A 26,493-nucleotide genomic window follows, 5' to 3' on the forward strand; every position below is an offset into this window, starting at 1 on the left:
AATTATACAAATTACTTCACTGGTAATAATAGGAAACTTCATAGTTTAATAATTTTTGATATTATACATAAATACTCGTGTTTATTTTGTTACTTTATCGCAATTTTACCCTCTTATTATTTACTTGTGCATTCTTTAAATAAAGAGCAGGGGATAAGCATTATTAGAAGCAAAGTAAATGTATTCAAAAATATTTCAGTTATATTTTAAGACGCTACATAGGTGCAACAGTTATAGCACTGGTTTGTGCCTGTTGCGCTGGCGGTTGCGGAAGCGATTCCCGCACGTGACAAACATTTGTATTGGCCATGAAGGTGTTTGCCGTGGTCTGGGTGTTTGTGCAGTCCTTGTGGGTCTCCCCACCGTGCCTCGGGGAGCACGTTAAGCCGTCGGTCCCGGTTGTTATCACGTACACCTGATAGCGATCGTTACTCATAGTAGGAAATATATCCGCCAACCCGCATAGGAGCAACGTGGTGGATTAAGCTCTGATCCTTCTTCCACGTGGAGAAAGAGGCCTGTGTCCAGTAGTGGAATAGTACAGGCTGAAGCTTTATATCGTAAATACTCATAAATATCGTATAAATAATACGTAGTATAGAGAATGTAACCAACTTTTAAGAAAGTAACATTCCGTTAAATTAATAAAAGAATAAAAAAAAGGAAAATAACACAATAAATGCTTAAGCTTTAAAGGCAAAAGGTAACATTTGTGACAGATAAGATATTTTTACAAGGATTAAAAAAAACAACTTATCTCCGCCGTCGCATTCCTTATATTGTATGAAAATAGAACATGGCTTGATATTACATATATTTAAATAAAATTTCAAATTTTACAAATAATAAAATATAAGATCAAATATGCATATGCTGCTGTAATTTTTTATAATTAGTCGTTCACATTTCATAACAATGAATGCAACCTATCCTCTAAATTTAAGAAAATGAATGATGAGAAGACAGCGCCACCTTTAAATTTAGTAGTTGTTACATTACTGAGATATTGCCCTCGACGAAGTGACATGTGTGACTTATGCTGCTCGAAGTTAGATATATGATGCAAACAATAAACTTATCTAGGTTAAACTAGAAATTATATTTAGGTATATCATCGAAATTTATTAAACTTCATAACTTCTGTTTGAACGAATTTTCAAATATACCGCGATCGTATCGCGCGGTGCTGAAATCTTTTCACTCGGCCAGTAGAGCGTGAAATTATTTTATAAGACCTTTCGCCTTGAACAGATCGCGCATGAGCCCTTTGAGGTAGCGGATCTCGCGTTGCAGGTCCGAGCACTTGTCTCCAAGTTCGACGTGACGCTTACGCAAAGCCTGCTCCTCGTTGAGCAACACCTCGACCTCCGCCTTCTTCTTCTGACGGTAGCGGGTGGCCGCGTTCTTGTTCTGCTCCTTCTTGCGCGAGCGACGGTCGTCGACGTTACGCGAGTACGGCTTCGGGCGAGAAGAAGAGCACCACTCCTCGTCGGACGAGCGCGGAGACGAGGGCGGGGAGGAGCGCGGACTGGAGCGGGGGGAGGGGGAACCGCTGCTGGGGGACGGCTGCGGGGACGCGAGCTGGGCGGCGCGATGACGAACTAGCTCCTCGAGAGCCTGGGAATCGCAGTCGTACTCCGGTAGAACTACGGGAGGGACTTGCCACTGGTCGGCAGCAGGGGCTAATTGAAGGGCGGATGGGAGTGAGGCGCATTGAGCTTGCTGCGCGTAGCTGAGCAGGAGCTGTGTGGCGGGTCCGGGCGGGCTCTGCGGCGGCGTGAGGTGAGTGAGCTCGACGGCGCCGTACACCGTTTCGAATTCACGCAGGAGCTCTTCGGTTGGTTGCGGCACAGATTGCGGATACGAAGCGGGCGCGTGTGCCGGTGGCGGCAACTCTACGCGCTCGGGCACCTGGGAGATATTTTCGAAAATGGGAAGCTCCACTTTCTCTTCTAACCAGTTTTGGAATATGTTTTCTGTAACCAATAATAAATTAATTTTAATTTATAATACTACTATACACCAAGCATATTACGTAGCATAATATATATAAGGAAAAGTCCCAGATTTCAAACATAGTGATTGGAAAATCTATTTTTAATGACTATTACAATAAATATACTATAAAAAATATTCTTAATATATAATAGAATAACCTCAATCTACAAGAAATTAAATTGCTAAATAATACGCTAAGGTTAAGTACGATGTTTGCCTCCTTTATTTATTAAATAAAAACCTCACAATTACTCCACATAAATTATATGTCATTTTCTAGATAATTGCTTGCTCTACCGACATCAACAACTAAAAAATTTTAACTATTTAAAAAGGAAGGTTATTTTATTCCTCAAATCAACGCGGCTGAAACCGCGGGACCTAGCTAGTTTTTTATTTATAGTTGACTGTAAAGTAGCTAAGACGCCGCGTTGGCGCAACGGTTACAGCCATGGATTGTACCTGTTGCGCTGGCGGTTGCGGGTTCGATCCCCGCACATGACAAACATTTGTATTGGCCATACAGGTGTTTTCCGTGGTCTGGGTGTCTGTGCAGTCCTTGTGGGTCTCACCACCGTGCCTCGGAGAGCACGTTAAGCCGTCGGTCCCGGTTGTTATCATGTACACCTGATAGCGATCGTTACTCATAGTAGGGAATATATCCGCCAACCCGCATTGGAGCAACGTGGTGGATTAAGCTCTGATCCTTCTCCTATATGGGGAAAGAGGCATATGCCCAGTAGTGGGATATTACAGGCTGAGGCGTCGAAAAGTCTCCATAGCGTTATTTAAACTAACAACATGACGTATGCAATTTCGAATTTTGTACAATATTGCAAGTTTCTTTATAAACTTATGCTACAGTTAAATATCAATCGACTCAGTGTTACTCAACTGTTAATTTAACTAAAACATTACTCTATTAAAATTCTCTCAAAATGCTACTTTAGTATGTGTTAACTGTAATTAATATTTAAGATATATATTTTGCTGTGTGATTACGGCATTTAGAATATAGCCACCCCCTCTATTCCCGTGGGTGTCGTAAGAGGCAGCTAAGGGATAACACAGTTCCACTACCACCTTGGAACTTAAAAAGCCGACCGATGGCGGCATAACCATCCAACTGCTGGCTTTGAAATACACAGGCCGAAAACGGCTATCAGCGTCTTTGGTGCGACAAACCCACTGCCCAGCGTGGTTACTATAGGCAAAACAAATAAGTTCGCGCCATTTTTGGCGCAAAGTTGTGAAGGCCTATGTCCAGCAGTGGACTGTATAAGGCTGAAGTGAAGATATATTTTTATTGTCTTCTTCATAAGACGAAACAAGTTATCATTGTTTTACTTAAATATAACATTAATGTCTACAATCATTTTTAAATAAAAGGCTCAAATACTGAGTAAATTGTGTATTTAATGAATGTCGAGTAAGCTCTCGAAATGAAATAAACAAAATATCATGTTGCACGCAGTCAGCTCTCGCGAACACCATAAATAATCAATTGATTCACAGTAATAAAAACATTTCCCAATAACAATAATAATTATTCAATCCTTTAATTATGATAATATCAAGATTAAAATAACCTTACTATTTTTAAACTAGCTCATCAATAGAAGGATTTCAATTAGCCATTCTAATTATAAAGTTAAATGTTGTTTAATTTAATTCTATTGTAACTTTGTAGTAAAAACTATTTTACAAAAATATTATTAATTATGAAACTGGCGTACTTTATTTAAAGGTCAAATTTTTTGATGGCCGGCTGCATTCGCGTTCTCCTTCATAACCAAACTTAATAAATACCTTTCAATCAAACGTATAATAGAAATGTAACGTCAATAAAAAACCTTTTAATTTATTTGTCATTTTAGATAACATTAATTGTTTTATTCAAGTCATAGTAAATATATAAATTCCTCTGTTTAAATAAATACTAATGATTTTCCTTATGACATTTTATACGCAATTGATTCATAATATATCTGGTTAACTCAAGAGTTATTTGTTGGACAATCGACAGTGTATTTTTATTAGTAATGTTAATAGACTCAAATATACTACGATAAATTGAAAGTAATTGAAAAGTTGTCTGGGTGCAAGATTCTGATTCTTTTTTATGGCATTGATGCCTTAAATGTTGAGGATAAATTTTACTATCGTACACAATAAATGTACATGCACATGTTTTTAACACAAAATATATGTAATTAAAATCGACAAAGACTCTCAGTGATTTTAAACTTTGAATCTTATTGTATTTTTGTCAATCATGGAGCTGGCGACACAGATATGCTGCGAGAGGCGCGTCAAAGGTTGACCAGCAGATAAACTCTGACAATCAATAAGGTTCACCGATGTGACCCCAGCTTGGTCAGCGCTAGATAAATATTTATTTTACAACGCCAAAATGACTTGTATTTTACCCAGCTCTTTATAATATTTCCATAAAACAACACACGAAAACACTAAAATGTAAACTGTTACTAGTAAACCAATTTTTTGCTGAATAAATTAATTTTTATTGTAATAAATACTAACATAAAACAATATAATTCAGTACAACAATTTGATTATGATATGAGATAAAATTATTATGACTATTTAATGACTAAATTGGTACGAGTCTTGGAACATTTATATTATTTATGTTAATAAAGTATACAATGAAAACCGTGGATTTAATTAAATGTAATGTCTACTAAATATGTTTTTAATGTAATGTTATTCTGATTTAAACAATTTTTACGACTAATTCACATTATTTATTAGTTTTGTAATGTCATAAAAGCAAGGATTAAATTAAATTAATTACAAATAATTTAAACATGCAAGAATGTATTAACTATGGAACAAAAACAAAAGTAAATCACAAAGGACATAAGTAAATCAGACCAATAACAACACGCCTTTGCTAACTGATCGTAATCTATATCAATGCGTAGGAATGAAAACAAGTAGCCAATAATTCGCTTTAATTATTGAGCAAACAGCGAACGAGGTCGCCTTGGAAATGAACTGGTTTATCAGTTAGTCGTGGCACAAGCGTGGAAAGGCTTCGTTCCACGTATTAATTGCCTGCGCACATAACTAACGAACCACCGAATGAGAAATAATTAAACAATTAAGCATGCTTCACACCTCGGTAACCTACGCCTCAAACTATTCGAACACGTGGATTCAAAGTGGCAAATAAATAATAAATAACTTGTCTCATGGAATTATAATAACTTGAAGTTATATGCATTCAATCTGCGACATATATTGTAGATTATGATATGCAGAATAATATTGTATGGATCGTAATATCATATAATCTATAATATATCTAAAAAGTAAATATTTCAATGGCCGAATGCGAACGTGAACAATTTGGACAAGTATTTGATACAAATAAGTGCCTCAAAATATATGATATTCTATCTAACGAATTTTTCGAAGTTCGTATCATCTCAGAAATTTATTTCTCACAAAAACAAAGCGCCAGTCTAGGTTATACCTAATTGTTGTTTATAATATTAAACATTTGCGAAATTACTGTAACTTATCAAGTCGTAAACTATCTTTTGTATTCAAGTAGCAAAACCGGACAAGTATTAATGCGCGGAAACCTTGAAACCAAATATCACAACTTCATGCAATCAAAAAAACTAAATCAAACCAAATCATTTTTATTGTTCATTTCAAGTAGCTGAAAGCACGTACCAGCATACAGATCTGCAAGAGCCATCACGAAGTTCAATATTAAGAACCAATTGTCCTCTTTAAATGTCCTTACTGCTATAATACAGTTCTAATATTACTTCTATACGATTAAATGGGCAGTGGAGTGCAGAAACTGGAATCCTCGTTATGCGAGCGATAGTCGTCGTTGAAATCAAGAAACGGGCACATAAACCTAACGTCTTTTGACAAGTTTTTGTGAATTGAACACTATTTCCTTATTCCAAATGCAGCGATAATGGTACTTCATTCTAACAGAGTCCCAGGGGCACATGGACGTTGGCAGGCATAGGTCGCGAGCCGAGCGCGAACGCCCGTAATATGCTTCTCGAAACGAATTTATTGTCACGGGTAAATAAACCTGCAGACGCGGCGCGAGACCAGCTACTACTGAGTGCGCGCGCGCATACAATGTCAACTCCGAAACGACTTGCCTTTCCCCTCCTTGCCTCTCTGAATACATAATTAAGTTATCACAACAAAATGCAACAACATAGCTACAATCTCAATCTTTGGACGAAATTTCTGTATGCAAAAATTCCATTTAGTTTTGAAAGCGAAAATAATAATCCTGTTTTTATAAATGAGTGTAACTCATGAAAGTCTTATTACAAACTTTTTTTAGAATGCTATACGTATCAGTACAGTAAATGCTAGGGATATAACTTGCAACAGCTAAAAGCACTGTAAAGCGTCACTCACACCCTAACTCCCCAGTCAGCGTCACTCTAAGAGTCATTGCTGTTTCGTTGTTTTACACGTTTTCACTTCTCATAATTTTTATATCGCGCCTCATACAATTTCTAAAGGAGTAAACTCCAAATAATTGTGTGTACTCGCAAACGAAACAAAACCATCAATTACATCTACGTTCATCTACGTAGTAATAGGACGTTGGTAGTCAATATAACAGCTATTTAAATACGCATTATTAGATATGTTATGAGGTAAATTGAGAATCCTCATTTTTGAAGTCGGCTAATAACAAACTAGACAACGTCAAATAATTGTTTAATTTAGCATCAGCATTCATATAAGGCAAATATATATAAAAAAAAAGTATATCAAGTGTTTAAAGAATTCCCTAAGTGGTATCGAATAGTTAAATTATGTAAACTTTATTATTTTAATTTACGCACCATGAATAGGCTTTCCTTTTGTTAGATTTCAAATTGGCCCGCCATAAATAAAGCATACATATAGATGTTGTTTAAAGTTTATGTAAAGTTTAAACACAGTATCAATAAACATTAAAATTATATCTTAAATCGTCAAAGCTATATTTCAATATTGCTAATTAGTGTAACACTGATAAACTAAGTAAACACGCAAAGCTCGCGTGACACTTGCAAAAAGATCAGGGGTGTGTCATTTTAATCTATTGGTAATTGATGTTATAGTCACACATATATCGACATTATTTAATATTTAATTTTTAAGTGATTGATTAGTCGGAGGTTATATCACCTCCGACTAACAATGTTTTATCATAGAGGATATATTTAAAAAATATATTTAAAGTAAATTAAATGTTATCTTTATTATAAAACTACAGAATCTCCTCTACACGTTTTCATTACACTAATCAATTAAAGTCAATTCATTCTTAATGATAAGTGTACATTTTAGATTAATTTACTACAATAATTGAGGTTCTGACAATTAAAAAGGAATAGCCACATCATCTATTGTATGTATAAAAGTGAAAGGTCACACACTCATCATTCACTATCAAATTACGAAATTTCGAAATAACTACATCTATAAAATTGAAATTTGATTAATGATATGAGTGGAAGAAGTCAGAAGTAAAAGGGAAGTAGATTCTACCCTCGGGTTAAATTTATAAGAAATATGCCATAATATTTTAGAATTAAATGTTTCAGCGGATAAAATTCGAAGGATACGAAAATAATTATACCATGCGATAGAAAAAACGTAAGAGGATTTATAAAAAAAAAAAACAATCTTTGCGAAATGTGTCAATTTAAATGTGAATAGATTCGACGCAAGGTGCAAATGCATTGTACTCATTAAATAGAAATATTCCTAAAATCGTCCATTATCAAGTTCTTACATAAAAAAATACTAAGACAAATAGTTCCCAAAAATTGAATTTACACAGAAGTCTCGTCATAATAATTATGTTTGCTCGCAAACGAAAAAAAAAAAACGACTTCAATTACATCGACAGTAACAATACAACGTAGACAGACCGAAAAATAGTTAAGTGTGTATTTATCACAACCGTGTACCGCCAACCCGCATTGGAGCAGGGTGGTGGATTAAGCTCTGATCCTATGCCCAGTAGTGGGATATTACAGGCTGAAGCGATTAACACATTATTAGAGATAACTTAAAAAGTACTTGCCATATCCCGATTAAATCAATTTAAATAGGACCACAAGACAAGCAACACCGTTCATTAAAAAATCATCGAAATCGGTCAACCCAGTAAAAAATTCTGAGATAACACACAAAAATTCAATCGAATTGATAACTCCTTCTTTTTTGAAGTCTGTTAAAAAAGTACTTAATTCATAAGCTTACCCCTTCAACCACTGCCGTATGTACCATGTGTCATCATCATCTCGAAAGAGGAGACGAATTTTTAATATTACATTTTATATAATGAATGAGGACAGTATACCATAAGCATTGAAGAGCCTATAAATTTTAACATAAGTATTGGATACTTATTTCTAAAATTTCATTAATTTTTTTTATAAATGACATTCCGCAGAATCCAACTTTAGTATAATTTGAATTTTATCCCCATCGAAAACTGTTATTAAACATATATAGGTACCAATTTTAAATTAAGATTTATTATTCTGTTTTAAAAATAAACGTTATTATTTCTATTAATTAAATTAACTATCGATTTGCGATTGAATTACCATTGGTTAAGCCCATTTATTTGCATATATTACATTAAATTTTCATAATTTCAATCATATATTTCATTATAAGAAACAAGCTTACCAAATTAATTACTAAGAATATCTTTTCAGTAGAAATGTCTAATTACTAAACATTAAATAAAATACATTTATTATTCATTTAAAATGTATGAATAACTGACCTTGTTTGCATTGGTTTTCCAGCTGCTGCAGAAGATCGTTAGCGAGTTCGGCTTGGCTGGGTTTAATTTCAGGAGGAGAAGGCGGATACATGGTGTTTGATATGTCATCCTGAAGGTAATTTATCGAATCGATCTTCGGTGCAGCGCTCGGAAAGGTCTTGAGGAGATCTAGTAACAAATAATTAATATAAATACATAAGCAACTGTTTTGGAATTACAAATCCATACAGCTTTCAAAAAAAATTTTTTTTTTTCTTTTTGTTATATTTACTTTGTATTCAGGACATTATAACAATTCTTACTTTGTAAAAGTGACAATTGAAATTCCCTACACAAATCGCACATTCCTGAACCTTTATAACAACACATTTTGGAAAATTAAATTAATATAAACGATAAAGTCTTGCTACACGGACACGATTTATAACAAGAATGATAGGAGAATTCGCGTTCTTAAATGGAAGAAGCTTCAAGGTAAGGAGCTTAGATAAGTAATGTACAAAATACGAAGAGGGGCCGAAGACGTCAATATATATATGGACGATATCTATCACACGATATTACGTCAAAGAAACGCCCAGTTGTCGTGATGCTTTAAATCTTATTTGATAATGTCGCGACAGCCACTATTTTAAAAACATGTTAAATAACAATTCATCGTGATATCATGATGTACATAAAAATAAAACTGGAGATAGAGTAGGAGTCATTAGTTCATACTAACATTTATTTAATTAACAATAAAAATACTTAGTTAACCTTTAGGTCTTCTATTAAACATGGGGAATCTTCACCAAATTCATGAACATATGTAATATTAGTTAGATCAGATTTATTTCGGACTAGTTCTAGTTTAGTAATGACGAAAGCTGCACGCCAACGCCTACGGCGGTGAGTTTAATTCCTACTCGAAACAAATATTTACATTTCAAATACTTTTTTTAGTTATACTTAAAATACTGAACCCCTGTTTCGTTTTACCCTTGTGGGTCTTTCCATCGTGACTTAGAGACCGTGTTATGCCATAACAACCAAATACATGGTTATTCATGGTACGAAATTATCCGCCGCAGTAAAATAACTCCTTGACAGACTACGCGTTTGAAAATTCCACTAACATGCAGTTCAGATAAAAAGAAAAAAAAAACGTTTTTCATTTAGACTTACTATGCCTAAAGCAAAAAGCAGAAAAAATATATGCAAAATGACTTCTAAAAAAAGAGGAGGTTCTCAATTCGATTGTATTGCTTTTTTATATATATGTTACTTCAGAACTTTTGACTGGGTGGACCGATTTCGATATCTTTTAATCGAAAGGTGGTGTACGTCACGTGATCCTAATTAAATGTAATTGTGATCTAACAAGTAATTTTTGAGTTATATCTAATAATGGTAATTTACTTCACTATTTTTTGGTCGACTTATGATATAATACCGCATAACTTTTTACTGGGTGTACCGATTTTAATGATTCTTATTTTAGTCAAAAACTGATACTTGTCATGGTGTTTCATATAAATTTAATCGAGATTTGACAAGTACTTTTTGACCTAATTATACGTATTTGCTTGACTATTTTTTCGTCTACCTACGCTGTGTTACTAATTGTCGATGTAATTAAAGTCGCTTTTTGTCGCTTATGAGAAAACACAATTATTTTAACTATTGAGTTGACTAAAAGGCGTTCTCTTATAAACATGTACATTTAAATAAACAAACCATTACATATGTTAGGATAAAGCTCATTGCAAACAAGAAAAATAATGGAAAACAATAAACTTCGATATATTCCGTTAAAAACATGCACAGGGTTAACTAGCTAAAAACAAATATGTTTTCGAACATGTCGTGACGTCTTTGCGTTAAATGTAAACAATAGTTGAGCGAATCACACGTCCACTAAATGATTGTTAAGACACACCCACGCATTTAGCATGGCAACTAATAAAGAGTATTTAATTTTAAACAAAAGTCGCCTGATAACGATAATGGAAATTTGTTTGGATGGAATATTTTACATAAATACGATTAAATAATAATGGTTATATAAATATACTAGCTGTTACCCACGACTTCGTCCATTCGTAAATTTCTGTTATTATGATCGCAATTAAGAAGTTTTTAAAATAATATATTTTAAAGTACTTCTGCGTAAATGATATTTTTATTTTTTTTTTTTTTTTTTTTTTTTTTTCTTGTGGCAGAAGAACATACTGATTTTCTCCGCTCTTACTGATCTTGACAACGCGACATATAGTTAGTTGGCCGTGTGAAGAGCAGTCTTGACGTAAATAGATTCCTACATTTTTAAATGTTTGCCCCTGTGATTTATTAATTGTTACGGCAAAAGATAACTTAACGGGAAATTGGATTCTTCTAAAATTAAAAGGTAAATCATTTGGAATCATTGGGATGCGAGGTATAAGCACTGTTTGACCAACTGCTGTACCAATCAAAACTATTGCTACAATCACGTTGTTGCGCAGAAATTTAACTTGAATTCGGGTCCCGTTACATAAATTAGATGGTTTAAGATTTCTAAGTAAAATTATTGGAGCACCTATTTTTAACTTGAGAGAATGTGGGGGAAGGCCACTCGGGTTCAAAGAATTAAAAAACTCCTGTGGGTAATGGACCGCATCTTCTTGATCCATTAGGTACATTATCAATAGATGTGTAGGTAACATCTCTTAGATGTGTAGGTAATATCTCCTGCCTCCCTCTCGCCAGTCGACCAGCGCAGCGTCTTGTCTTGCGCATCATGCGCACGTGTTAATTTTGTTGCGGAGTAATTTTAAAATTGTATTATCCTCTAAGAAGTTAATTGAAGATAAGTGATGTCAAGGACAATTTTGTTTACAATTAAATAGTCTTAATCAACAATACATTTATTTGGATAAGGATTACTAATATGTTTATAAAATTCGTTGGCAAATAATTGACATTAATGCATTAATTTCGACCAAATTTGATTACCGTAAAAAGAATCTTAAAAGATAGATATACTCATCTCACGGATTCTCACGGACATTTTTTTAGATCATTTAAAGAGGAATAATTCTTTCATACACATTTTTTGGGTAACTTGAACCGTTCACACAGCGCACGCAACGGAACCCTTCAAATGTGAATAATTTTCCCCGATTTGGCAACATTTTCCACTGATTCTTCGCTCCTATTTGTCGTGATGTTATATAGCCTTTGAGCTATATAACATCACTCTATTATCATCTCTTTAATATATAATAAATAGACTATCCAACACAAAAATAATTTTTCAATTTGAACCAGCAGTTCCTGAGATTAGCGCGTTCAAACAAACAAACTGTTCAGCTTTATAATATTAGTATAGACATGCACATACTTTATACATTCGTTTTTTAAAGAATTATTAGCAACAAACCCTAAACAAGTGTTAACTAAAATAATATGAGAAGCATTTAATTTATATGAATTTACTCGCTTATATACACATTTAATATTAATACTTTTTATATACAATAGTTTCAATTTTTATTGTTAAGTATATCGGCGTACTATATTATGTATATTGACACGTCAATTATTGACCTCTAGTTATCTGTACATGAGATGAATCTGTGGGGGGCTAAATGGCGGTCACACAAGTATTAATAAAGCAATTAAGATATGATGATTATTAAAATAGAACAAAATTATTCAAACAAAATTCATCAAAAATAATACTCGGCAGAAAAGTTTCCTTTTCGTTTAAAATAGCCTAGAAAATAACGAAATTATTATTGACATTTCAGGCAATAATTAGATATTCATTTAATATACCATAAGTTTTTATATTACAATAAAAATATAAGACATTTTCTAACAACAACTTCAGGCTCACCCAAATATTTCTCGGCCTCAATGATCTTTTCGGAGTGAAGGGCCAACCTTATTATTACCTAATAGCAACGATAAGCTTCTGTTTATATAAAACGTGTAGTAGCACGGCTAATATCATAAAATTAAATAATCTACTATCATTCTCGGTTGATCGACAAGTTGTTAAGCAATGTTGTAACAATGAAGAATGTGGTTCCTTAGATTACAACTTATGTCACTCTAACTTAGCATGCTATCTCTTTTTCGCAAGGTCACAAACAACAAAACGTCAAAACAAATCAATTAGTTGTAAAATGACATCTTAATATATATAAATCTCGTGTCACAATGTTTGTCCTCAATGGACTCCTAAACTACTTAACCGATTTTAGTCAAATTTGCACACCGTGTGCAGTTTGATCCAACTTAAAAGATAGGCTATATTTTATTTTGATATATTATGTTATTATTATATTTCATCTCTTCTGCATTTTCCTTATTGTTATTATCTCCTTATGATATCCGCAGATTGTTGCGGTTTTCCAATACTTTGTGGATGTTTTCTTCGGTCGTAGACGTAATAGGCCGACCGGAGCAAAGGTCATCTTCAATGCTCTTTCGTCAACGTTTAAATTCTACTACCCATTCTATTATAATGGTATATGATGGACCAGATTCCCCTAATGTTTTCGTCATATCGTCAATGATCTGTTTCGTCACTTTTTAAGCAAATATTTGATCTCTGCACGTTGTTACACAACACATTATAACTTAAAAACCACAAATAATGAGTATTTTTTAGAGGTTCACAACTTTGAATTGGCGACACTGCTATTTAGTATAGTTGCACATTTCATTATGGAAAGCGTCACACCAGAGCAACACTTGCAAATTGTTGAAGTTTTTTATCAAATAATGGTTCTGTTCGTCACCTTATCGTGCACTTTTTCCATTTTATGGAGTACATAATCGCCAGAGCGGTTAACTGGAATTCGGATTTCGGACCGTTTTCGGATCACGTTTACACTTAATGATAATGTACATTTTGTGAGATGCCAAACAGTGCGCACTGAAGAAGCTGTAGCCGCTGTACAGGAAAGCATTGAAGATGGAAATCAATCAATTCGTAACAGTTCTCAGCAGCCGGGCTTGTGGCTCCTTCACTTTATGGAAGATTTAAGAAAGGAGCTTCGCTTAAAAGCTTTCAAGATTCAACTTATGCAGAAATTAAAGCCAAAAGACGATCGTATGAACCGTCAATTCGGCGAATGAGCTAAAGCACAAGTTTATATTGAATTTCGATTCAAATTTTTTTTGCTGCGGTGAAGCCCATTTTTGGTTGAAGGGGTGCATAATTAAGCAGAATTGTCGCATTTGGAGTGAAGATTATCCAAAATATTTCGTCAAAATAGACATTACATCCAGGAATCACTTAATGGTCCAACTAATTGGCGACCAAGATCGTATGATTTGATCCCATTTGATTATTTTCTTTGGGGTTATTTAAAGTCACTTGTCTATGTCGATAAACAAGAGGCAATTGAACACCTGGAAATAAATATTTGAAGAGTTATTGTCGAAATATGGTTGCAAATGCTGCCAAAAAGTTTGTGAAAATTGGTGTTTCAGATTGCACTTTGTACGCGCCAGCCGTAGCGGCCACATGACCACAATATTTTTTAACATTAATAACATACAAGTTTGTGTCCAAAAAGCCCGTTTCATTGATATTAGATTAGATATATTATGATTTAAACATGTATAACTCTAAAAAAAACACCCCTCGCTACGGCAACAAAATTTTATTATGTGTAGACCACAAAGAATGTATAGTACCTAATGATGGTAATATCGTAAAAATGAAATATAGGTACGTCTGTCTGTATGGCAGACCACGAACTTTTTGATGGTATTTTTAGTAACTTTTCTGTATCAAATTAACCCGCAACCTCGTAAGCTTATTTAGTTACGATTTCATTGCAATTGCCCATAGAGAAATAGCTGCTATTTTTCATTACTATAGCAATAAATTAACAAATTCAATTAAAACTCCTAAGATTACATGTCTTAAAACCATCATAATTTTCAAACATCACATTTGCTGCAGATTTTGCACAATGTCGACTCAAACGTACGTATTTATCATTTTTATCATTATTTAATTAGTTATCTAGTCAACTGTCAGCATATTATTTATTATAGTGTCACTTTGTTAAATCATTGAGTTTTGTCTCCAAGTATCTTACTTTCAGACACCTGCGATTAGTACCTTTGAAAATGAAAATACCTAAATAATTGTGTTTGCTCGCAAACGAAAAAAAAACTCTTATTCTTATTTCTATCGATAATAAAAATATAAAATTATATATCTGTACCTCAGAGGTAAACTGTGTCAAGTCCATTTTTTATGAATTTTGCTTTTTCAATGATTTATGTCAAATTTGTTAAGACGGATTTAGTGGTAAATTGCGGCAAGTCCTAACTTCTATAGATAAAAAAATACTCAGAAATAAATTATGTTAAGTGACAAACTAACACAGGGTAAACTAATTTATGTCCCACATAACACTTTGGAATTGTGAAATTTTTACTCTATGGTACAATTTTAAGTTAAGTCCCTCATAACACATTTTACCTCCAAGTATTTTATGGCACTTGAATTTTTAATGCATTAGTCTTAATTAAATAAAAACAACAACAAGGATAAATACCTTAAAAATTACATCCTTTTATAATAAAATAAATTTTTAACATACTGGGTCGTATACCTATTAGTTCCATGGGACGTGAAAATAATAGAATCTATACATAAAATTAAATGGTAGGAAAGTCAAAACTGTACATTGAATATTTTTTTTTTAAAGAATACTTGGGGTGTGATCTACAATCGACACCGAAGCCAAAAATATAGTTTTTAGAATACTTGTCTGTTTGTCTGTATGTATGTCCGGAATAAACTCAAAAAGTACTGCATGGATTTACTTCAAATTTGGCACAAATATTATTAAGAAGTCGCGTCAACATATAGGCTACATATTATCACGCTATCACCTACGGGGAACGAGCAGTGATCCTTTATTTCTTCAACGCATTCTGTAACAACGTGTAATCTAACAACAAATATTTGAATGTTGTTGTTATTATGTTAATAACCATGCTATAAGCTAGCTTTACACTATAAATAAAGACATTCTATAGGATATTTAGTATCAGCATTGCACCCATCAGTTGTCGTTCTAACATGTCGACTCGCGCAAATATTGGTTTCTGTATTCTGTTTGTTTGTATTTGTAATTTAATGCATTTCTATAATTTCCAGCGAGACATGCTTAAAGATTGTTTCTAAATAATTGAAATTTATAAGAATAAAGTGTTATTGTGACAAAGTATATAGGTATTTGTGTTATTTAAGCTATCAATTATGAAGCGATCTTCTAGAGGATATAAGATGGTAGAAGTAAGTAATGATTTCTATAATTTTTTTGTGTACTTATCTGTTATCTGGGTAAGCGTGTACTTATGGGGCTTCAATTAAGCAGCTCCCATGAGTGACCCCAACATGATTCAAATAACATATTTAAATGTGTTCTTTAGCTGCTTTTATAAACAGTGATTTCTTTACAGAAAGCTAAAGCTCCGCCTGATAAATTTGCAATGAATAGAATGCATGTGGGATGAATCTATTTCGGGTAGAGGTGGTGAAGAGATAGCATCATGTTTGAATAAATGGGCCCTATCTGAACTACTGACACTACTGACATCGACTGAACTAGCAGACACAAATGTAGAGGGGTTGAAACTGGACAGTTTTCAAATCGTGATGCCTTGGGATTGGATGCAATTTGTGCGGAGTTGTAATTCACCCAACAATCCCATGGAAGTCATAAGCATGGAAACCAATGACTTTAAAAACTTTAAATCATTGTATTCAAGACCTGAAGCTCCTCTTGTAATAAGAAAAAATGGTGCCAATAGTCAACAAGTGCTAATTTCCGAAATGGTTTGGATGCAAGTAAGAGCATCACAGCCAGATATCCTATTTTATAAAACGAGTTTTAATGATATTGAATTTCAGAGGACAGACTTAAGAAGAGGTACAAAACGTTTACCAAGACCATGGCCTGAAGATGTACAACCCATAAGGTCAGGTAGAAAACCTGTAAATTCTAAAAAATATAAAGATTTGATGAATTTTCTAAAATGGGTCCCAACAATTTTTCACGATTACTATAAAAAATTGCAGCATGGAGCAGAAATACCGGAATTCCCTGAAGAAGAAGATTGAAAAAAAATAGTTTAAGAAGGAAAGTGAATGTATACAGTTTTGAAATTAATAAATAAACATTAAGCTATAACAATTTTGTTTCATTTTCACCTATCATAATATTCACTATTATTAGATTAGTCTATTATAATAAAATTTAACTGAGGTAGGGCACAGCAGGAATTTTCTGCTCAAAATATGGAGCAGCCCGACTGGGGTAGTACCTCGACCTTACAGAAGATCACAGCAAAATAATACTGTTTTCAAGCAGTATTGTGTTCCCGTTGGTGAGTAAGGTGACCAGAGCTTCCCGAGGGATTGGGGATTGTGTCGGCAACGCGCTTGGGATGCTTCTGGTGTTACAGGCGTCTATAAGCTACGGTAATTGCTTACCATCAGGTGAGCCGTACGCTTGTTTGCCGACCTACTGACATAAAAAAAAATCCTTACTAAATAATAAAATACATGCATAAGTTATCTGTCTGTCTGTTCCCTTTTAAAGCATAGATGCTAAACTTTTCATATAAAATTATATAGTTGTATTGAAATAGTTTGCAGTACAAATATATAATTTTGAATTTCGTCATAAAATGTAATAATGCAGACGAAACCACGGCTGAAAGTATAATTCTTAATAAATAATGGACTTAACACAGTAATTTTATTAATATAGGTAAGTAATATATTTTCGGAGAACAATGCGTTAAGTCCTTCTGTGAACGTTAGGCACATGCTAAAATATTTTTAACACTATGATATTAAAAAGTACTCCTTTAAGCATAAAAACCATGGTAATAATCAATGTTTTCTAAAAACATTTAAAAATAAAATGTAAAATTCATATAAATTTTTCATAATCTGCCTCTCCTGTAAAGTTCGCCAATTGTGACTTGACACACATTACCTCTGAAGTACTGATATATATAAAGCAACCGATTTTAAAAATACTTTTTAATTTCATAACTTTATTTAAGAAAAAAAAGTGATTGCACGAAATATAACACAACAATTTCTTTAATTTTTGTTACATAGATAATATTAATGATAATATTCTTATAGACTATTTGTACTATTATTGTAATAGAAACTTTTCAATCAGGTGTTTGTATACATCTTTCGATAAAAAATTAAAAATAAATGGAATGGAATCCATGACCTCCTTGCTGGTCTACTCTTTATAACAAGCTCATTTGAAAGAGAAAGTTTAAACCATCATTATGATCACTGTTCCAATTTATAACCTTACAACATTCATAACTAGTCGACCTTCGCTATATATACATAAGTTACTTTACTATCTTAAAATAAATAGTAGTAGTAGCGAGTGGTATAAAATAATTATTATCAACTATCAAACTAATTCTCATGTAAATCCCATACGAGTATTCGTTTAACTAATGAAGTTTAAATAAAATAACGAATAAAGAACAATCACATACTTTGTGTATGTGAAATATTAGTTAGAAGAGCATTTTGGTAATTGAATTTACTCCTTGCCAATAGTTACAGCTAGAATAAATTCATATTTCTGATACATTAAAAAAATCACAAGGAATTTTCTGGAATTTTGACATTTTAACCAGATACTTTTTGTAACTTAAGTAGATATTTATTCTGTAATCAGGTAACCTTTGACCTTACATGTATCGGTTGGTCACGTATAGATTGGTGAAGCGTAAGGAAAGACAAATTAATATAATTAACGGTTACGTAACAGATAAATAAACTTAATTCAGCGTCATTATTTTGCGCATAAACGGTCGTCACGCTTCAGCTTGTAATATCCCAATACTGGGCATAGGCCTCTGTCCCCATATAGGAGAAGGATCAGAGCTTAATCCACCACGCTGCTCCACTGCGGTTGGCGGATATATTCCCTACTATGAGTAACGATTGATATCATACGTCGTATCGTATATGATATCGTACCTACATGATAACAACCGGGACCGACGGCTTAACGTGCTCTCTGAGACACGGTGGGGTGACCCACGAGGACTGCACATATACCCAGACCACGGCAAACACCCGTATGGCCAATACAAATGTTTGTCATGTGCGGGGATCGAACCCGCAACCGCCAGCGCAACAGGTACAATCCATAGTTGTGACCGTTGCGCCAACGCGGCGTCAAATGGTCGCCAAGTAACATATTTTTTGTAACTTTTACCCCATACCCCCATGGTTTTGTGGTGAGATTTTAGACTTCTCCCATACCCAAAAATCACGTACTTTTAATGTAAAATGTATTGAAATGTTCAGAATATTATACTTAAATACAGGTATAATTTATTAAATTTTGGATAATTACAACGTAGGTAGACGAAAAATTTGTGAAGTCATTACAGATTATTAGAGATAATTCAAACAGTACACGTCAGATCTCGATCAAATTTAAATGGGACCACATAACAACAAACAGCTTTCGTTTAAATCAAGAATAATTAAAATTCTCAATTAAATTTAAAAACCTCATATAATTTAAAAACCCCATACCTTTTTACTGGGTGTTAAACCCGGTAAAGAATCTCATAATTTAAAAACCTCAATAAATAAAACATAAAAATAATAGAGTCGAATTAAGAAGCTCCTGTTTGAAGTCCGTAAAACAGTAAGCATTGTAATACAAGTTCTAGTCAGACAAGGTTGCAAGGTGTTTGTTGTCTAATGTCTTTATGATAAAATAATGTTTTGTAAACAAATGCGAGAAAAAATCGTAACACCTTGATAAAAAGTCTTTGCACAGTTACGCTATGCAACTAGATTGCTAATATCTTTTTTTAATGACATATGAACATAATGTTAAAAAAGAATGTTTTACTGAACTAATTTACTTTATAATCTCCTATATTTACTATATATATTATAATATAATATTATTGCAATATTTGTAAATCGCAGCATCTCTTTGCCAAGCCGACATATCTTCGTAAATTAAACTGACTTTGCAAGTTGCATGCCAAGAATTTATTTAAAAAATCAAGGATTTAATTTAAAATAATTGTGTTTGCTCACAAACGAAAAAAAACCGACTTCAATTACATCGACGAGTAATACAACATAGATCGACGAAAAAATAGTCAAGTAACTACGCGTGTACTCGATAAAATTTATATGTGACCACATGATAAACACCAGCTTTCGATTAAATTAAAAATTATCAAAATCGAAACACCCAGTAAAAAGTTATTGCGGATTTTCGAGAGTTTCCCTCGGTTTCTCTGGAATCCCATCATCAGATCCTGGTTTCCTTATCATGGCACCAAACTAGGGATATCTCCTTTCCAACAAAAAAAGAATTATCAAAATCGGTACATCCAGTAGAAAGTTATGCGGTATAATACAACGTAGATCGACGAAAAAAGCGTCAAGTAAAAACGCATTATTAGATATAACTCGAAAAGTTATTGTTAGATCTCAAAAATAAATTTAAATGGGACCAAATGACACACACCACCTTTCGATGAAAACAAAATTCGTCGAAATCGGTCCACCCGGTCAAAAGTTCTGATGTTACATAAAAAAAAAAAAAAAGTACAGTCGAATTGAGAACCTCCTCCTTTTTTGGAAGTTGGTTAAAAATAGAATTAAATAAATAGTTTTTCTTTTTTTTAATAATAGGTTGCACTTCCTGCTTTTTTAAATAAAAGTTACACATCCTCATTCTTCTCCAGTAATATTTCAATGTTCATACCTAATTACCATAATGACGAATATTGCAAAAACAAAAAATTAAAAAATCTGTTTCAGAAGTTTAACAATATTAGTTGACTTTCACATGACACATGTGACTTTCTATTTACATAAAGGAAGGTACACAATGGAAATAAACCGTACGATGGTATTGAAAAAATATTTCTTGCAATATAAAGCTATTGACTATTATTAGGTACAGATGATACGTATCTAAACGTCTACTACGACTGTTTATTCGAGGCTGATGACATATTTACTACAATATCAGGGAATTTCACACTGAACATTGTATTCAATCACTCGTGATTAACGATGTGAAAAAATATTTTGATTAGTGTGAGAATCTTATCGATTGATTATATTTATCAAATCTTCCTAATAGAACAAACAATTCGTCGCTGTGTCATCATCGTTTTATCCAGTAATCTGAAAAGTATAACTTATTTCTGTGCGATAAGACTCACTTTAACCTAACAAGTTCGATATAGAAATATAAACTGTTAATACGCACTTTAATAAGCTCTAATTTAGACTATTCCGCTAATTAATTGCGACGCCATAACTAACATAACATGCTATGCCTTATGGCATAGTATGTATCCATATTATATTTACGTGATTCGCGTATGTTTCAATATTGGTTTTTAAATTGCAACAGGTAATTTACTATAAAACTTTTACTCATGAACTGTTCACTATCTATTGTCGATGTCCATTTTGTTTTATTGTATTAGTAAGTTTTTAATACACCATAATTGGTTACTTAAATACAAAATACTTAAACTCATTGCAATAATAAATTCAGTCACATTTCAATATATGAGACCAGACAAAACAAAAGGTTTAATTACAAAATGAATAAAAACGTCATATCGCTAAATTACCTCCTTCAGTGTTAAAAAGATCAACTTCGAGCAGCATAGAACATTCATTATCAGTTAAGAGGCCGCCGGCCGAAGCCAACGAAGATGACCATTGACTCGTCGTACTCATTGTTGATGTTCGAGTCGACGTTACTCTGAAACGTTTCAAGGAAATCATCAGTATTATCTCATTAATATTTAAAGGATGTAACATACTATCATTGGGCATAAGAATTAACATTCACTACGTGCATGCATTTTTAAGAATTGGAAAGATTTTAAAATAAAAACATCAACACTTACCACAAAGTCAAATAAAAACCAACTGGTCGATTGGTCGAGGTCCTTTGATGATTTTGGTATTTGTCGAGGGACAGAGATGTCCGTAGAAGGCGCCATTGTGGCACTGAAAAATAAAATTTCATAAATTAGAAAGATGTTAATGAGATTTAAACAAACTAACAGTAATGCAATGAAACTTTGAGAGTCGACCTATTTACAATTACACTTTTGTGTTAGATACCTACAACAACCGCTCTGGTGTAATTGTGCGAGTAGTCGCCTAACATCGATGATTTGCGGGTTCGATTCCCGCTCGGAATGGATATTTATATTCAAACAAATATTTTTTTCCAGTTTGGATGTGTGTCTTTGTGTGTCTCCCCATCGTACCTCGGACAGCACGTTAGGCCATCGATTCCGGTCATTAACAAAATTACCTGATAGCAATAGTCACGTAGTAGGGAACATATCCGCCAATCCGCAGTGGAGCAGCGTGGTGGTCTAAGCTCCAATCTTTCTACATGGAGTAACTGGCCTATGCCCAACAATGGGATATTACAGGCTGAATGTTTGTTAGATACTTTGTGTATTTGTAATTTAATAAAATGTTTGTTAGATACTTTGTGTATTTGTAATTTAATAAAAATAAATATTAACTTATTAAATATATTTATAATATATTAAATAGCTATAATTTATCTACATTATGTATGTATACTGCTAATAGAAAACACTAGGGTCACAAAAATAATAAAACAAGTTTTTTTTTTAGAAATCGTCTTTTTTGTAATGAAACGCCTCTTCGTGGCGTTACTGCATAACTCGACGACCGTAATATTTCCATTTGACCATAGTTATAATAGCAAACTTCGATATTAAACCCAGCATTAATTACGACCAGAAACTGAAAGTTGCATGCAGCAGGTCCCCAATCTCAAATAATTAAACTATTGTGTTCGTAATTCAAGTGTGCCCTTCGTGTGCTGAACCTTGTATAACGTCAGATTTTTCATTTCAGTATCTATTAAGAACATCTATCTTATTCTAGATCCATTTACCTTAAATTAACTTGTATACGTACATCAATAACTATAGAAAGTGTATTTAGCATTACGATTCGTACTCTACGAGACACGGTGGGGAGACCCAAAAGGTCAGACATCCAAACCGGAATAAAATATTTGTACAATGACCCATCCCGAGCGGGAATCGAACCCCCCAAACCGTCGGTTTTAGGCGACAAATACCTATAATAACATAATTGTGTTTGCAGGCAAACGAAGAAAAACCGACTTCAATTATATCGACAAGTATAGATTACTCCAAAAGTTGTAATCAGATCTCGATGAAATTTAAATGTGACCACATGATAAACATCGGCTTTCGATTAAATTAAAAATCATTAAAATCGGTACACCCAGTAAAAGAGTAACCTCCTCCTTTTTTGAAGTCGGTTAAAAAATAAAAGTCTACACAAATATAAAGACTAGAAAATAAAATAAAATTCCACAACAACAATACTACTTAATAAATTACCCTTCCTCAGCCAAAAAAGGCCGTTGCCTAAGCTTGTCGCTACAGTTTCATAAAACTACATTATGCTGATTTTAAGGCAACGCCGGTCTGACGTCAATACATTTTTATATAATGCCGCGTCCGCACGCTTGGCACTTGCCACAAACTCCAAATCACTACAAACGTTTGGATAGATTTTGGGAATCAAAAACGCCATCCACGCGTTTGCAAGTGCTTTAGTTTGTTCTCAAAAGAGGCAAGCATGACTGACATCGAAGTTATATCGGCCATAACATTTAAATAAGTTGTCTTTATTATAAATATAAGAAAACAAATAATAAAAATAAAAACAAAAAAATACGACGAAGACAGTGGATGAAAAAATTCTGCCATACAGGAATCAAACCCATGATCATCGCGTTACAAAACCTTGACTGCTTACCACTAGGCCAACTGTGGTTTAGCTTAAAGTTGAAAAGTGGTTCTTACTCAACCACGACAGCATGTTTAACGATTATAGTTATGCTACAATAAGTGTTCTTTTATTTTACAAACTTAATTGGAATGCCACCACTAGAAAAGGCTCTTTATTTCTTGATATTAATCCTTAACAATTTAAATTACTTCATATTCAAGACTGCATCAAGACCTATATATAGTTATATACAGGTTCAATTATTCAATTTGGACATCCCATTCGAAAGATATCACGAGTTTAAAAATATAAGTATTAGATAAAAGTTGCGTGGTCGCCGCTCACCTTGCTCGGCTAGCCTTAGGGGACATCCATTAATTACATAAGCTCAGAATGGGAGGGAAATTTCACCAAATCTTATTTAAGCCGAGGATAATCGAAAATCTCACATCAACTTCAAAAAAATATAAAATATAAAAAAAATAATTATTTTGAGTGTTAATTTTGCCCACCAAATAAATCTCATGGCTATTAAAATCATTTAGTTTTACTTTAAAGTTTATTTAATTTAAATAAATTAACTACAGTATACTTGAACAGTTTATTATTTCCCGTCAATCTCTTTTATATTCAGTGTCAATCTCACGTAAGGGGAGGGCAAAGGCAAGGTCCAGCAAATCTCACTAAATCTCACCTAAGGGGGGAGAGGTCTAAACTGATCGAAAAATAGCTCACGTAATTAATGAATGTTCCCTTATGGGATGTAGGCATCGCTGTGTATGGGGCGTTTCTTAATATGTAATGCATGTATTATCATTTCTTAATTTTGATATTTTTGTTAAATAGCCACGCGTAGCCGAGGCGGGCTGCTAGTCTCTATATGAAATGAATGTTTGTCTGTATATCCTTTATAGAATCATAAACTATGCATTTGTTCATATCATGATCTTCAGCAGTGTTGTGCATGAGCCGACAAAGGTTTCTGAGTTGGTAAAAAAAAGCATAGCAACGCACGCAGGGGACAGCTAGTGTGATATAAATTTCAGTGGTATTGGTGAATACAAGTAGGTGGCCTACACCCTTATTAGTTTTCTACCAACCATTAATTAAATAATTATTTTAATTGTTATATCATTTTAAATAAGCTACTTAAAAAAAAATTGCATATTATTATTTGTTGAAACAATGATAGGTAAAATTTTTAGAGAACTAGCTGACCCGGCAAACGTTGTCTTGCCGCTAAACGCTATTTAAAAATAGGGGTTGATGGTAGAGGGTTGAAAATTTAGGGTTGTATGTATTTTTTAATGTTGCATCATAAAAAAATAGAAATTAAAAATTTTGTCTAAAAAATAAAAAATAAAATTTAGGGGTAGACTACCCCTAACATTTAGGGGGATGAAAAATAGATGTTGGCCGATTCTCATAGATACCGGATAGGCACAAAAAATTTCATCAAAATCGGTCAAGCCGTTTCGGAGGAGTATGGCAACGAAAACTGTGACACGAGAATTTTATTTTTAGAGAATTAACCAAAAATAACTACAAATCATCAAAGCACTTATGAAGATATAAAACCCAAGCTTAAATTATGCAAACAGGAAACTTAAAGACAATAATTACAGCAATTTACCTATCACTTTATTTATTTTCATTAATATAAAATATAGAGAAGTTGTCTAGCTTATATAATAATGAAGAACTTGGTTTTTTAATGCGCTAGGCTGTAGTTACGGTAAACATATTAACAGCCAAAAAATCAAATGAAACAATATAACAAAAATGCAAATCATAAGGTACAGGTAAGGTAAGGTGCTTTGGTGATAAAGAAATTGTTGTCTCTATAAATAATCAAGCTTGTAATTGTTCTAGATTGGAATCTAACAAAACCAATATCTGTAGCAACTCCATAGTGACAGGTTAACCTTAACATGAACAAACTTTAACAATCTAAAGAGCAAGTTGCAAAACTAATAATTTGTCTGCCTATACAACACCTGTCTAGTTTTGAAAGCCAGTCTCACGTTATTTTGTATTACAAAATATTTCACAACTCATTTTTACATGCTTAGAAAGTTATACAAAAATAATACAATTGACTAACTGAATCTAGTTTATATCAAAAGAAACAAAATATGAATCCTAAAATTTTTTAATGAAATTACCTAGAAATTGGTAAGATCTTTGTTGACACAACATGTTAGTGGTTATTTTTCAATACAAAACGTGATTCTGTTTGAATATAAAAAAAATTTGATTTCTTTATATTTTATTTCTTACATATTATTGATTTACATTGTATTAAATGAATATTTCATTATTAACTTATTAAATATAATAATGTAAATTTCGCAAAATTCATTGTTTTATAACCTGTGTATAAATAAAAGAATAAAAATCAAAAACTATATATCGTCAAATGTTTGACATACGTTTATATTTCTTGATAACATGACGAATCATATTACACACATAGATATTACACAGTTATGACTCAAGTAGCATGTGAAAGCCAGATTCATGGCGTAATGAGGACGCTTTGGAATTTACAATTGTACAAATACAGTTTAGTTATATTAATATAAATCAGTACTTACAACATTTTTTATTAACTTGTGAAGGCACACGCAGGTGTGCAAAACTTTTAGAAAACTAGAAACCCATCTTGATGCAATTTATAGCACAAAAGAAAACAAATAACACGTCCTTCTACTTGTAAACCATGATGAGTAATAGACAAAGTTTAGGGCTTCAAATGCCTTTGACATAATAAAAAGCCTACATAATAACTGACGTAAATAGTGCGTTG

The 26,493-nt window shown here is 33.1% G+C and overlaps 1 protein-coding gene across 1 annotated transcript; it reads right to left on the minus strand.

Moving 5' to 3' along the window:
* Positions 1–756: 756 nt before the first annotated feature.
* On the minus strand, positions 757–26,446 carry LOC123659735 (activating transcription factor of chaperone). Its single transcript, XM_045594916.1, has 5 exons — positions 26,282–26,446; positions 21,776–21,878; positions 21,494–21,627; positions 8,810–8,977; positions 757–1,976 (listed from the first exon to the last, which is right to left on the minus strand). The coding sequence occupies exons 3-5, from the start codon at positions 21,600–21,602 to the stop codon at positions 1,222–1,224; spliced, it is 1,032 nt and encodes a 343-aa protein (XP_045450872.1). The 5' UTR covers positions 21,603–21,627; positions 21,776–21,878; positions 26,282–26,446; the 3' UTR covers positions 757–1,221.
* Between the last annotated feature and the right edge of the window lie 47 nt (positions 26,447–26,493).

Source organism: Melitaea cinxia, chromosome 14 (genome assembly GCF_905220565.1).
Source record: "Melitaea cinxia chromosome 14, ilMelCinx1.1, whole genome shotgun sequence".
NCBI lineage: Eukaryota > Metazoa > Arthropoda > Insecta > Lepidoptera > Nymphalidae > Melitaea > Melitaea cinxia.